The sequence below is a fragment of the Marmota monax genome, unplaced genomic scaffold (genome assembly GCF_021218885.2).
Source record: "Marmota monax isolate L192 unplaced genomic scaffold, Marmota_monax_Labrador192_F-V1.1 WCK01_AAM20220418_F8-fsc00105, whole genome shotgun sequence".
Lineage (NCBI taxonomy): Eukaryota > Metazoa > Chordata > Mammalia > Rodentia > Sciuridae > Marmota > Marmota monax.
Window position 1 is genome coordinate 5,326,310 of NW_026692947.1, and position 15,906 is coordinate 5,342,215.

At 43.0% G+C, this 15,906-nt stretch overlaps 1 protein-coding gene across 3 annotated transcripts in view; it reads left to right on the forward strand.

Moving 5' to 3' along the window:
• Nucleotides 1-14,285, forward strand: part of Hhat (hedgehog acyltransferase) — a 344,926-nt gene extending 330,641 nt beyond the window's left edge. For all 3 annotated transcript variants that reach the window (XM_058581959.1, XM_058581958.1, XM_046452232.1), the window contains exon 12: nt 12,272-14,285. In XM_058581959.1, coding sequence (XP_058437942.1) covers nt 12,272-12,363 — 92 coding nt within the window. In that variant the 3' untranslated portion in view covers nt 12,364-14,285. The remainder of the gene's footprint in view (nt 1-12,271) is intronic.
• Nucleotides 14,286-15,906: the final 1,621 nt, after the last annotated feature.

A 15,906-nucleotide genomic window follows, 5' to 3' on the forward strand; every position in this document is an offset into this window, starting at 1 on the left:
CTTTGTCACCCTAGTTGCAAAAAGTATGTGAGTCATTGTATACGTCAGGTAGATAGCCTCATAAGCACGTCACTAAAACTGTGCCGTGTTCTTCTGACGTTGCTGCAGTGTGCTGGAACACTGCCTTCTGTTCCATGATGGGACACCCCCTCCCCCTCCTCCTGACCAAGTGGTCCCTCAGGATGTGTGCTTGTCTTTTCATGCACTTCCCTGGGGAAGGAAAGATGACTAGGGGATGTGAATATTTTAGGACTATAATCTCTTAGAATCAGAAGGGCATAAGGAGGAGCCTCCCATCAGAGGGGAGTTTTTTGGGAAGTCCTTCCTACTGAAGAGTTGCTCAAAGTTCCTCAAAGCCAAGTGCTGAGAACTCAGGTGCCCACTCTTCTGTAGGCTCTAACCACTATAGATTGTCTTTTGTAGTAACTTCTTGAAAATCTGCCTCTCAAAACTTTTACCTGCCGGTCTCATTTTGTCATCTGGAGTGATGTGGCATAAGTGTAATTCCCTCTCTATGTGACTTTGTGGCCTTCTTCCAGGCTGAATGTTGGTTTATCTGTATGCCTAAATAGCGGACCCTTTCTAGACCTCCTGGAAGTGGCTTGTGTGTGACAGAGCTGCTGGTTAGGCGTGGCGCTTGGAATTGGTCAGCCTTGTTTGAGTCTATAGTCATGTGCATGAGCTTTTACTTATTCTCAGGCTGAGCTAAGCTATGTTCCCCCACTAGTCCCCTGATTCCCATGTGGCCTGAGATGACAACAGCAGTGACCGTGGCTACTGTCCAGGGCCAGGCAGCCATGCTCCCACATGGCTCCATAATCTATGCTCCTGCTGTGGGTTAATCTGGGGAAGAGCAGCTATGGTGTCAGCAACTCTGACTCTAAGCAAAGCCCTTGGTCTCTGGAGTGAGTGACTTTGATGGAGGGCCCTATGGGGTCATTTCCCTCCCCTGAACAATGACATAAGAGCCCATATTTCATCCCTGGGCAATTCTGATGCCTCTTTAGCAGAGATATCTTGACATTCATTTGACCTGTCCCTGTGCTGCCACCTCCTGATGCCCAGGACTGCCTGAGTGGTCTTTGCTCCTGAGGGATAAGCACCCTGCTGCCTGTGAGCTGGAGGCTCGAGGGGTAGTTGTAGACAGTGCCACCATCATAGCATCCCCTGAGCTAGGACACTCTTCTCATCCATCTCCCACACCCTTTATTATTCCAGGACCTAGGAGATGAGCTGCCTTTTCCAAATAGCATTTGTAAAGTTCAAACTATATTTTTCTGAACTCATCTCAAAATTGTTCTGTGCTTCTGTCAAGTTCCTTTGGAGGAAGGCAAGGGGAGGCTCATGTAGTTAATCAACACCAAAGAGACAATGGACTCGGTATTCTCCAAAGAAACCCTGGCCACCAGCTGAATCCCAGACACAGCCAGCCTGCCTGTGACTAGCCCGTAGGAGCAGGGGGACCCTGGAGTGGGCCTGACTACTTGGCAGCAAACACTGGAAGATAGTTACAGATTTAAGTCTTGTTCCCTGATACCTCCAGCTTTCAAACCGATCATGCTTCTCAGCATGTTGATGAGCAAACTAGATTTTTGCAGACACAGCTAGTGGGTGCAGCAAGGTAAGAACAAAGCCATCTTTGACAGCAGGCAGGAACATTCCCTTCCTCGTCCCAGTGGTGTCTGGCATTCATAACCCACAGTGGCTTCTGAGAGCTCTGGGAGCATCCAGCTGCTGCTGCTGGGAGTTTGGTCTTAGCGTTCTGTTCCTTGCTTCAAAATTCAAGTCTAGTAATTTGGAATTCTTTCACAACAGCTTTAGAAGAGGAACATGTCAGATGCACTTGCTGATGCCATCTTTTCAGATATACACAAAGTTCAGACATCATTCTTTCTCTTTGCCCTCTCTCCCCTATTCCACTCCTGGCAGATTGACTTGGGGGTGGTAGGAATTGGGGTGAGTGGATGTGTTCCTGCACTGCTGTCTCTTGGTAAGTCTAGGTGATCATGGTCAGTAAATGCCAGATGCCTCTTCCTCCAAGACACATCCACAGGAGTTGATGATGCCTAGACTGTGGGCACTCCTTCCAGTTGACTGAGTGTCCTACAGGCTGGGAAAATGGAGGCCAAATGGACATATGGGGTGTGGTTTCTTGTACATGGTCTTTGCCACGATCATGATTTTCAGTTATCTGAAGTAAGCCTTGGCAGTCTTCTAAATGAGTACTCTGAATTAACAATGCATATGTTTCTTCATTGACCAATTTACCATGCATGCCCTGGTCCCAGTCCCCTGGGAAGAAGGCAGCAGATTCTTAAGCACTTAGATCTGGTCCAAAGGAAGAATCTCTGTCATTGTGTCCTGGCTCACTGGCCATCCTGTCCCTGTCCATGTTCCCCCAGGAACAGGAAACTCACTCTTTTGGTTGGCTTCAGTGCCAGAGTGCTTCAGCTGGCAAAGTGTCCCTTTGTCCCCTTCACACCTGTTCCTTCCTCCTAGCCCTGTCCTCTACGTGCTCAGGTGTCTTCTCGGCTCTTCCAGGGGTAGATGTTTATGTTTGGGGACCAGCCATTTTCTCTTCTCCTTAGTCTTTGTGTTTCCAGGCAAATGTCACTAGATCTATCAGCCACTCTTCCTGTAACATGGTTCCAGACCTTTCCTAATTCCACCTTTGTATGGTGGATTTGGAAACAAAAAGTGCTAAGTTCAACTGTTTCTTTATCTTGTTCAATTTTATCTTAAATATTAGTGTCAGCCTATCATCCCAGCCTACTCAGACTTTGAGAATCCCGTCTCCATCCTGTTTCCTCCATGCCTTTTGTCATCTCCATGTCTGGATCACAGAGCAGTAGTGGAAGTGAACTTATGCTATGGGTGAAATGCTTGGTGTTCCTGGTCTGCCCTCGGGCTTCAGTGGCATTCTGATAAGGCCTCAAATGAAGGTGCAGACTATGCCTGTGACAAGAATTGAGGCTGCCTGTCTAAATGCTAAGCTCGCAGTAGGTGCTTCATAAATACAATAGACCCATCTTGGATGTATTTTTTCTGAGATTGTAGTAAACTGTGGTCAATTTCAGCCCAAACATCTTAATGGAAAATTACAGAAATAAACAATTCACTAGGTTTAAATTGTATGCTGTTCTGAGTATCATGATGAAATCCTGTGCCAGCTTGCTTTGTACCTGGGACATGAGTTACTCCTTTGTTCACTGTATTCACACTGTACATGTTTCCTACCCAACATCCTCATGACTCCATAATTACCCAAAGCAGATGATCCTCCTTGTGATAGATCGTCAAAAGACCTATAGTATCCCAACACCATGTCACAATATCTATGTCACTTATCTCACTTCATCTTGTCAGGTAGGCATTGTATCATCTCATGTCGCAAGAAGCAGGAATACAGGATAATAAAGTATGAACAGAGAGAGATGCCACATTCACATAACTCTTATTACAGTACATTTATAATTGTCTTTATTGTAAATCTCTTATGGCACCTAATTTTTAGATATTGTATTATGTATAAGAAATAGCATATGTAGGATTGAGTACTATCCACAGTTTCAGGCATCCCTTGTGGGTCTTAGAATGTACTCCCTGCAGATAAGGAAGGATGGCTATACAGGTGTGGGTGAGTGGTTGTCAGGGTAAGGAGCCTGACTCACAGCGCACTGCCCCTTTGTTTGAGGAAAGTGGCTTTCTTAGCTCTTTTGCTATGCAGCATCTGCTGTGTTATATGGCATGTCATGAATTACCAATGAACCATAGTCCTAATTAGGCTGTATTAGAAACCCAAGTTAGAGAAGAGAAACATCTGTGGAAAAAAATGTTCCTACTGTGCAGCCTCTGGCCCCAGTGGCTGAAGTTGGGCTGTGGCATCAACTGCAGAGGACAATTTTGTGGGAAATAGGTCCCCATTGATCCTAGAGAGGGAGGAAAAAATGTGCATTTTCCAGTACCACCTTCTGCTTGTGCTGTCTGAATAAGAAAAGTGGCTCTGGCTTATTCTTCCCGCTTTCTCAATTTCATGTGAAATGATTTTACTTGATGGCAGTGAGTGCTTCGCTAAGTGTCTGCCTGCAGGGCTTGTAGGGGGAGCTGGGGAAGGATGAAAAATGTGGCGGAGGTTGGCTTCATCAGGATGTGAAATTGACTGTGAACAATGTGATTTATTAAAGACCACTGTTGGTGCTGGTTACAATGTGCACATGGCACCTAGCAAGGGACTCTTGTGCAGAACGGAGCAAGCTCCCTGAGGGTGACCCCAGCTACCTGCTTCCTTCATCTCCCTGCTGAATCCCCTATGGAGTATCAGCCAATATCAGGGCGTAAATAATTGTGCTTTGGCAATTTTAATAAAGGGTCATTCAGGTACTGGGAACATGCTCTGCAATGCCCCTGGTCTAAATTAAGCAGTAACCAAGACAAAGAATGTAAGCATGCCCACCCATACTTCTTCTTCTGTCCCCTTACGTAGAGAAATAGAGGCCCCAGGAGGTGGGCTGACCCAAGTGAATTAGTGATGGCTGAGGTCTGAGAAAACAAACATTTTGCTTCTGCCTATTATGAGATGATCACCAGGAGTAGGGGAATGGCAGGATATTTACAGGCTGAGGATTTAAAGGAAGAGAGACCTGTTAGAAGGCAGAGGAACCTGGTTTGAGTCTTTCCATCAGGTGACCCAAAGCAACTATTTCTGAGCTTTGGTGGCCAAAGGAGTTACACAGCCTCAAGCTCAAGTGTAGCTTGATGACAATTAGCTGTTAGACCCTGGGAAAGTGACTTCACTCCTTTGAGCCTTAATTTCCATATCTGTGAGAACTGAGAAATGGAGCTAACAATACTTGCCTGAGAAGGAGGTTGTAGGACTGAAATGAGCCAAGCAGAGTACTTGGCAACATATAATGCTCAGTAATCTCCTCTGGTCATGAGAGTGCAATCTATTAACAAGCTCCGTCATTAGAAAGCCCTTCCCTTGGCTTTCTTCAGGTTCCCCTAGAATAGTGGTTTCCAAAGTGTGACCCCTGGATTATCAACTTTCACATCACCAGGGAACTTGTTAGAAATGCACATTCTCAGGACTGCCCAGACCTGCTGCATCAGAAACTCTGGGGTAGGGCCCTGTAATCTGGGTTTAGCATGCCTTCCCAGTGATGCAGGTGCAGACTATTTTAGGGTTCCCTGCTTCAGTTCTAAACACACAAGAACCATCTAGTTCTTCTCTCTCAGGATATAAAAGAGCAGAGTTTTTGAAAACTCAGGCCTAGAAGCCTGGGTTTGAGTCCCAGGTTTGTAACTTACCTAAAGGTCAGAAACTTTCAGTAGAATTCTAAATTATCAAGAGCCCATTCCTCAATATCTGTCCATATCCCCATCTGTTTAGAAATAGGCATACCAATTTATAGGCTTAGAAATCTGGGCAGCTGTATCCTCCCCGTGTCCATCCTTCAATAAGGGAGCCAGCCCTCTGACGGGAAAAGGTTCCTGCCCTATTGCTTTATTAAAATTAAAGCTCTCAATTAGCCCTGGTAGAAGGACTTTAGGCTTAGGACTATTTGATGCATGGCTCCAGAATATCTCCTGGCTACAGCTACTGGAGTAAATATGATTTAAATAAAGCACCTTATCAATTCCCCTCACCATATCTGAATATTGTTAAACATAAAGTGCTGTCAGGAGCCAGTGATTTTAATAAAGGCAGTGTGCCTAAAGTTATCTGAATAATTAATGGATGATGGTAGTGAACTTGGCGGGATGGTGCAGAATGTCAGGGCAACGGTGGGGATGTCTCCAAGACTTAAGCCAGCATGCCAGGAGCTGGGGTCTGATGCAGGAGCAGGTACATGAGACCTCAGACATCATCCCTTTTCTCATATCAAGAGCAATCATAAGGGAGAGGCTTGGACTGAGGCTTTCATTAGTCTTTAGGCAGCATGGCAGGATAGTCAACCATGAGGGTACCAATCATCCAAGGCTGTGCTCAAGGTCAGTTAGAGGGAATCTATTCTTTGGCTTCCAAATCTGTCAGTTACCACGTTCCATGATTCCCTCTTCTGCAGCATCTCCATTCTATTTCCCTACAAGACAGATGTTGCTGAGACAGTCTATTCACAAAGGCTCTCTGGAGGTCACAATTCATCAGCCTCACTTTGATCTTAACAGAACGGCAATGTGGACTTTGTAACATATGCTCATGTATTCCCAAGGACATGGATGGATAGGTTGGTGGCATTTCATAATCATAGTGTATGTCCTTCACATTTGCAAACTTACTCTTCAACCAAGGAGAGTTTGAGCCTTGTTTTCTTTGCATCCTGATGGCTGCATCAGTTAGCTGGTAGACCTGTGTCTCGTCCTGTGTGTTGTGAGTCATGAGAAGCTCCTCTTTTCCTTCCTTAGAATGGGTGATGTTATTCCATGGGACCAGAAACTGGTCTATCAGTCCAGCTGTGGATACCCAAGAGCCAAGATGGGGGAGGGGCATTACCTTTTTCTTCAGTCCTCAAGGAGAGCTATAAACCATCTGGTGATGACTGAGCAGTTAATGAGCTAGAGGTACAGTGGGCAGCAGGGCATTGGAGCCTCTGGCTGGAAAACGTGCTTGGAGGATGGAAGATGAAGCTAAGGCAGAGTTGATAGTAGATTTTAAAAAAATAATAGTGACATTCTTTAGAATATTCTCCAAATAGGATTAAACCTGATGCCCTAGACTTGGGATATGCACTCTGGGTCCTTTTCAGGTAGTGTGACTGTGAGCAAGCATGTCAGCATTGGGTTTAAACCAGTTCTGGAATCTGCTAGCTGTGTGGTCCATGATAAGTTATTTACATTCATAAGCCTCTACTTTTCCCTCTTAAAATGAGAACAGTAATTTCTACCTCAGAGGGTTGTGAAAAGTAACGAAGATTGCATAACCCTTGTAAACTCTACAGTACATTGCTTAGTCTTTGTAAACTCTTTTCATGAGGACAGAGACTCTGGTGCTAGATGGCTGAGAAGCTAGGCAGGAAGCAGGCATCCCTGCAAAGCCTGATTATAAGCCATTTTCTTGTAGAAATGGTTAACAGTAGGATATAGCCTTTGAAAAAGCCTTGCGAGAGCCAAGATGGCAGTCAGGGCCTCAGGAGTGTTGCCCAACATGACAACTGAGTGAACCTTTGATGTGGTAATTGATGGCTCCTGCACAATTCAGCAACTCTGTTAACTCCTCTCCCATTAGGAGGGATTGATTTCTTCATGGGATGGGAGTTTGTGCTGATTCATCAGTTACAGCTTTCCTCCTGCTGAACTGATTTGCATAGTGAAGAAAGAGTCCTCAGGGCTGGGGTGTGGCTTAGTGGTAGAGCACTCACCTAACATGTGCAAGGCCTTGGATTCAATCCTCAGCACTACATAAAAATGAATATATAAAACAAAGTTGTAGTTGTGTCCAACTACAACTAAAAATAAATAAATATTTTAAAAGAAGAAAGAGTCCTTTGGTTCTCCTATTTCTCTTTCAAGGCCCCAGTGGAAGAATGCACAATTAGAGCAGCCCAATATTTGGTCCTATAACTCAGTCCCCCTGCCTGGAGGGAGTTGGAGTGAAAAAACATCATCACTTAAAAAACTGTGTTCCCTTATAACTTCTGTTTGAATGTTTTGGGGACATACACAGCCCAGGACATTGTACCCCAATGCTGCAAGTCTGTGATTTGCTAACGTTCCTTTTATGGTTTAGATCTGGAATATCATTCAAAGGCTCATGTGTTGAGGGCTTGGTTCCCAGTGCAGCAGTGTTCAGAGGAGGGACTTTGGGGAAATGGTTGCATCATGAGGGTTCTGATCTCATTAGTGGATTAATCCATTGATAGGTGAATAGGCTCTGGGGGAGGTGGGACCTAGTTGGAGGAAGTAGGTCATTGGGGGCATGCCCTGCAAGGATATTTTTTTGCCCCTAGTGTGTGTCTCTGCCTCCTGGCTGCCATAAGGTGAACAGCTTTTCTCTGCTATGCCCTTTGCCATGTTTCTGCCTCACTGCATAGAAGCCTAAAATCAATGAAGTCAGCTGACATTGAACTGAAACCTCTGAAAATGGGAGCCAAGATAAATCTTTACTCCTGTAAGTTTTTCTCAGGTATTTGTTGCAATGGCAACAAGCTAACATGGTCCCAGTGCCACCTTTTTTTAATGTCAGCTTTATGAAAAATTAAATAATGCACAGTAAGAGGCATCCATTGGAGGCATGCAACAGAATGAATCTGCCACTTGTAAATACCATTCCTGCAATCAGGATACAAAATATTTCTCATCACAGAAGGTTCCTAGTGCCCCTTTGCAGTCCCTCTCCCTCTGACCCAGCTCTGTGTAACCTTTGATGTTTTTTTTTTTTGTGTGGTTATAAATGAGTTTGCATTTTATGTAAATGGATTATTTTGTTAAGGGCTTCTTTTAGCATAATTTTTGTTGTGTATTGTACATAACATAAAAAATAGGATTTTAACCAATTTTAGGTACCGTTCAGGGGCCTGAAGTACATTCTCACTGTTTTATAGCCATCACCATCTACCATACCTGGAACTTTTCTCACTTTCCAAAACTAAACCTTTGTAACCTTTAAACACTGGCTTCCCATTCCTCTCTACCTTCTAGATCGTGGCTGGAAATTCCTTGTGAATTTGACTACTCTAGGAAGGTCACGCAAGTGGAATTATGGATTTCTTTCTTTTGGGTCTGACTTACTGTGATATCTTCAAGGTTCGCTCATGTTGTAACCTGGGTCAGCATTTACTTCCTTTTTTAAAGGCTGAAAATATCTCATTGTACATATATACCACATTCTGTGTATCCTCTCATCTATTGATAGACACTTGGGTTGCTTCTACCTTTTGGAAATTGTGAATAATTGTGCTGTGAGCATTGGTGTACGACTGTCTCTCCTAGTTCCTTTGCCAATGCTTTGGGGTGTGTGTTTCATAATTCTATGTTGAATTTTTCTAAGGAATATCCATAATGTGGCTGCACCATCTTACAACATTGCTTTTGGTGTGTTTTGTTATTCTGGGTTTTTCAAAACATTTTATTGGTCCATAATAATTATACAGAATGGTGGGTTTCATTGACAACATTGTGTTTTAAACAAAGTTTTTCATCAGATTTCTTTTCTTTTTTTTTTTTTTTTTTTGGTCAGGGAGGATACTGGGAATTGAACTCGGGGGCATGCAGCCACTGAGCCACATCTCCAGCCCCATTTTACATTTTATTTAGAGACAGGGTTTCACTGAGCTAGCTGCTTAGCACCTTGCCATTGTTGAGGCTGGCTTTGATCTTTCGATCCTCCTGTCTTAGCCTCTGGGATTACAGGCATTCGCCACTGTGCCTGGCTCATCAGACTTCTTGTTCTGATTATTTCCTCATTTTACATAAGACACACCCTTGGACTTCTTGTACTTCTGTGTGATGATGATCTTTTTCTTCAGTATCTTGAGTTTCTGCCTTTCCAGGTCTTTCAGACGGATTTAATTGCTCAGAAAATTGCTCAGTCATGATAACTTCAAGTAAAATGATACTGCTTAATTTCTCTTAGCTCTAGTTATTTCCCTCTGTGTCCTACCTGGTGCTCATTAACTGTAGTTATTGAAAAATTCCTTGTTATCCTATTCACTGTATCATTATACAACTAGCTACATCCTGTTAACTCTTTCTACCTACATTAGCCTTTTTGAGAGAGACTATTGTGCCATACATCATACTTATGTGTTTAGCTATGTTTGTTAAGTAATCCATTTTAACTATGTTACCCAATCTTTTGCAACTGTGGTCTGACTTGCTAGCAACCTGTTCATAATACCTTCAATGCTGCCTAGGTATGATCTGTTAAAACTCATCACTCACTTAGATCTTGTTTTGTCCAGGTATCAAAAACCCAGTAGGAAGTTAAACGTATCATTGATTCTAGGGACTCAACCTTGAATGTGCAGAGAATGTAGAGGGTCTCCGTTCTAAAGCACCCTTTTAAGAAGGCTCTTTTCCTTTGACCAGTGCTGTACTGTTCATCAGGCTGCATGAGTCATCTTAGTGGTCGGGGGGAGAGCATGCACATGTGCGTGGGGTATGTTGAGGGGCTGCTCAGTGGGGGGAATGAGGGTTGGAAAGTAGGCAGTTGGGTGAGGAGCAAGATCATGGACGTCTGAGCAAGGAAGGCCGGGGAGAGGTCAGTGTTCCTTGGTCACAACAGAACCCTTTTTGACACCATCATTTTGTGATGACTGACAAGGCTGTGTGACTGCTCATCATAGAGGCTCTGGGAAAGTTGCCAGAACAACGGCCCATCCCATTTGCTGTTCAGTTTTGGTATCCTGTCCTCATCTGAGCCCTGAGGGAGGAGGCTCTGCCCAAAGGCCACTTCCACCTGCCTGGGCCACATTAGTACTTGGGTAACAGCTACCTCAGTCAAACCTTGTGCCTATAGGCAACCAAAAAGAGGGTGATGTTAGGGTCTAGGACAGGGCCAGACATGAAGGGTTGGTTGGTTGGTGTGGAAAGGTGACTAGAGCACTTTTTTTTTTTCCATCAATTTTCTTATTCCTGGGAAAGTTGGTATCGACTGGGGTTGCATAGTATAGTAGGGTTTTGAGTCTTTTAACTGGATGGCCTATACAGTAAGAGTAGGGAGATCTTTCAGGGCCTACATAGGGCACACACTAAATGTGATTGCACCTCACCTCATTGGGACCGTTGTTCCTCCTAGTCCTACATGTAGGGTCATCTCCTGATAAACATAGTGGTCAAGCACAGCTGGGCAATGCCCTAGGCCCAGCTTTGTGCAGGAAACGCCCCTATTTGCCCACCTCTGCAGCTGGCCTCTGGGCTCTCTGTTTACCAAATACCCATTGATGTCTCACTCCAAACACAGCTGAAGTCCAAGAGTGCTTCCTGTGTCCAAAGCCCTCTCCCCTGAACTCGTGCTGACAAGTCCCCTGATTTCTCTGAGCCACAGAGACATCTAAGGACCCCCAGGCAGAATGGGTCCCTCTTTTTTAAAAAAAAAATTTATGTTCCTTTTAGTTTTACATGACAGTAGAATGTATTATGACATATTAGTTATACATGGAGTATAACTTCCCATTCTTGTGGTTGTACATGATGTGGAGTTACACTGCTTATGGATTCATACATAAACATAGGAAATGTATATCCAGTTCATTCTTTCTATTTCCATCCCCTCTCCTTTTCCTTCAATCCCCTTTGTCTAATTCAGTGAACTTCTAGTGTTGCCTCCCCACTCCCCTTATTGCATGTTAGCATCTACATATCGGAGAATATGCGGCCTTTGGTTCTTTGACATTGGCTTATTTCACTTAGGATGATAGTCTCCAGTTCCATCTATTTCCTAGCAAATGCTATAGTTTCGTTCTTCTTTAAGGTTGAGTAATATTCCATTGTGTATGTGTACTACATTTTCTCTCATATTTCTATCCCTGCCTGTCTACCTGCCCTTTCCTAGGATGGCCTGATGGTCACATTTTGGGTGGTTTCTCTGGTAGTTTGTCCCTTTCCACCCCAGAAAACTATTGTTCATCCCAACTGACTCAGTTTAAATGTGCTCTGGAAACTGAATCCCAAATCCTACTGTGTGTGTTTGTCTTTCCCAAGATGGAATGAGAGTGCCTTTAACACAAGATGGAGTCTTTTGATTTTGGTCCCTCATGTTCTCCAAAATCCCCAACCAAACTTTGAACATGTGAAACATGTAGAAGACATGAAGATCATTAAAAACAAATGCTCAGCAGAAACATTAATTTAAAAAGATAAAGAAAAGATATTCTAAGACAAATATTTGTAGAAGGAATCACTAAAAGCTTTGAGTCTTGAAATCAAATGTTTAATCTAGAGTTCGATTTCTGTGTACATACAAATGTCACTCAATTCAATATAATGGCCAATCTATATTTTGAGATTTACTGTGGGCCTCAGGAACATTTTTTTGGGGGGGTTGATTATCTAAAGCTTTAGTCTTCTAAGTATATATTCTTTAAAAGCCTGCCCTATTCTAAGTGTTTGCATTTGTCACAGGACACCCATCTTTTTATACTGAGCCCATTGGACTGTGGGACTCTGCTTACTAGGGTTCCAACAAGAGCACTTTCAGGAGCTCAAGAGCTGGTGTAAAACAATGCCTGTGCTGTTTCTCATGTTGCCTTCTCCCCAGGGGACAGTTTGCCCATGTGGGAAAGTTTGCCCCCAAACTTCTGACCATTCTTCCATCTCTGTTCTCCCCCTACAGGCTGGCCGTGGGTGACCCTCTCTGTCCTGGGATTCCTGTATTGCTATTCCCATGTGGGCATTGCCTGGGAACAGACATATACCATGGACTAGTGCCACCAGGCCCAGGCCAATATCCAAAGCAAATGGTACTTCACCATGACCTCCTACTCCAAGATAATCTCCAAGGGATTATCTCCTGCTCATCTTCTGTTGAAGATACCTCACTTCAAGACTGGCAGCTTAAGCTCTCATAGAAATTTTACAACCAGACTATCTTCTGACTTCTGGGTTTAAGAGATTTTCTACCCAAACACTGTCAGTTTCCTGTTGGGTAAGCTGAAGTGCAGGGCAGCAGATCATCTTGCCTAGCTATACAGGGCAACCCAGCCCCATTTCTCCTTTACCAAGAATTACCTGGAATGGATATTTCTTGATGGAGCACAGAAATCCTGGTTAGTGATAGGCTTTTCCTCCACTGCGTAGTATTTCTGAAACATTTTACCACCATTTTGGTGACTTCTTTCCCATGATCTACATTGTTGGCTCTAGAAACAGAAGTAGAGTTGGACTTCCACACATCAGCTCCTCAGCAAGGAGGTGACAAAGACACAGCTGGTTCTGATGACCAATGTAAAGATGAAGGCAGTCCTGTGGCATTCTAAGGAGTCTATACCCAAGGAGCCCCATGACTTGAATTTCATTAGGGTAATCTACCTTTGAGGTTTGCAGGGATATATAAACATGGTAATTCCTCTGACGTTTTCCAATAAAGAAACAGAAATATGAAAACCAGGGAATCAGTGTGTCCACAGCCGGGTGACACTGGGCAAGTCACAAAAGGTGAGGATGGCGTCCCATGATCTCCATCTCCACTTAGGTCCCCAGTCACTATCCTACTCAGTAGTTCATGTTCACTGGTGTATGTTGCCTCATTTTGATTCAAATAAAATGGAGTCTTTGTGTTACAGAGAAAATTCAGATTTTTCTAGAATTAGAGTATTTTTAAGGAAAACGTTTAAAATCTTAGCAGTTACATAACTCCAGAAAAAATGCTGGACAGGCTACCAATATCCAAGTGGTAGATAGCTTAGAAAATTTGTTTGATTTTTGGATTTATTTGTGGAACAGACATTGAAGGTTTACAATTTGAATCCATGGTGTATCTAATTTTGGGAGAATTAGTAACATCCCAAGTACACGAATTGTCATTGAGTGACAGGTGAAGGTTCACTTGAACCTAGCTACTGTCTCTCATTTGTTGTATGGTATTGCCTTGGGTCTTGGCTGTGGTTATCAACTTGATGACACTTAAACTCCTAGGTGCAGGACCAGTCATCTTGTTGACTCCCTTTCTTCCTAGCTGCTCTGATTGGAAGAGAGATGGGAGGGAACCAGACATTGATGAACTGGCGTGGGCACAATGTATTACTTGAAACAGGACAGAACAGAGCAGCTGGCAGACCTGGCAGCAGTAGACTCCACAGCTGGCTGGGTAAAGGAGAAGACACATGGCAGGAGATTCCTGGGTGCTGAGAAGTTTTAATTGAGGGAATGAGCCTGAGGGAATGCAGTAGAACTTGGAGGAACACTGAGTCAGGATTTGTGGTTCACCTGGAAGGAGTGTGGCTGAAGTTTACTTGGAAGGAAAGGGCTTGCTAAGAAAAAGTACAAAAATGATTGTTGGGAAGTGTCTAATATATGTAGGTATGTAAAACAAAAGATTTGAGGTCTTCCAAAAAAGACCATTTATATAAAAACACATTTAGTCAATCACTAAACTGTCCTGGACAAGGCAGTAGATGTGTTTGAAAGTAATAATCCTGAATTACTTTTATGCTGTGATTCAGAATGGTTCTTGGTATTTAGTAAGCTTATTGTGTTTAACTCTATTTGAAGCCTGGTTAACCAATGTATGTGTTATGTAGTACTACTGTTTTCTTTAACCTTTTCCTGATCCCCAACTGTAATTCGGAAATGACAATACTTCTTTTTTATGGATATGAATTAAAATCCTGGAGTTGCTTTAAACAAAAGACCCTTGAGGTGGCTGGGCATGCAGAGCTGTTCAGCTGAGGAGCATCAGATGTGTCACTAGTCCTGGGTAACTTCAGACAGGGTGTGGGGAAGAGAATGGACAAGGTCCCAGGGTCACTTCCAGCCCCAGGATCTTCTAACCTCAACCTGGCTCTATGGGCAAGACCTGGCTCTGCACTTTACTGCCAAGATGACACCCAAGGAAAGAAGTACGACACCTGAAGGTCAGTGAAACCTCTATCACTCTGATCAATTCTTAGAACCACAAAAGAGAAAGTATTTATGCTGTGATTCAGAATGGTTCTTGGTAATTAGTAAGATTACTGTGTTTAACTCTATTTGAAGCCTAGTTAAACAGGGTATGTGTTATGTAGTACTACTGTTTTCTTTAACCTTTTCCTGATCCCCAACTGTAATGTGGAAATGACAATACTTCTTTTTTCATGGATTAATTTGTTGTTTTCAGATTAATTTGTTGGAAATGACAGCACAAAATGTTTTGTTCTGTTAAAGACCACAGGCCTAGAGAGAAAAATGTATCAGACCTATGATGGTCTATGTACTAGGAGAATAGCAATTTAGTGAGTGTGGAGAGGGGGGATCCTCTTAGAGAATTTGAGACTTACTTTACTTGACTAAATATCAGAAGTGAACTATAATATAATGCTTTTGCATTTAGCTGACTCTTATGGTTTAGATATTAGGTGTCCCCCAAAATCTCATGTGTTAGACAATGTAAGAAGGTTTAGAGGTGAAATGATTGGGTTTTGAGTATTAACCCAATCAGTGTATTAATCTCCTCCTAGGGATTAACCGGGTGGTAATTGGAAGCAGGTAGGGTGTGGCTTGAGGAAGTGGGTCCGCGGGGGTTTGCCTTTGGAGTTTGTATTTTGTGAGCTGAGTTTAGCTGCTTTCTTCTGCCACACTCTTCTGCTATGATGTTCTGTCTCGCCTTGAGCCCCAAGTAATGGAGCCAGTTGTGGACTGGGACCTCAAACTATGAGCCCCAGATCAACTTTTCCTTCTCTAATTGTTTTTGTCAGGTTCTTTAGTCACAGAAGTGAAAAAGCTGACTAAAACAGATACACCAGTACAGATCCATACTGTAGGGTTTGCTTCAGTGTGGCCAACATGAGAAGCCAGATTATCAACAGTGCCGGGCTTCACCGTGTAGTACTCTCAGTCCAGGCCTCTCTGAGGCCTTTCTTCAGAGAAATGTTTTATTTGGAAACAAAAAAGTCTTCATTTAAAAATAGTTCAATCCCATTTGGCACCCAAAATGTAATATCTGTGTTCTATATTACTAGTCCTTTTGACTAATTACAAAAGTCATTCACAAAGATAGTATTTTGTCACCATTAAGTCAACTAAAAAATTGTGATGTTCAGTGCATCTATTAGGTGACATTTTTGAGATTAATGTCAATCATTTGCAATTTTAATATCACCCTTGAATTATTTTCATTATGATATTCTGCAGGGTAATTTAATAGAGACTGGGGAAAATCATTAAAAGTACTATATTCATATTGTGGCATTAGGAGATGAAGCAGAGACCTGAGTTCAGCTTGTATGTCATAGATGCCTCATCTCTGAATTTAGTTATATTGTCTGTTAAAAC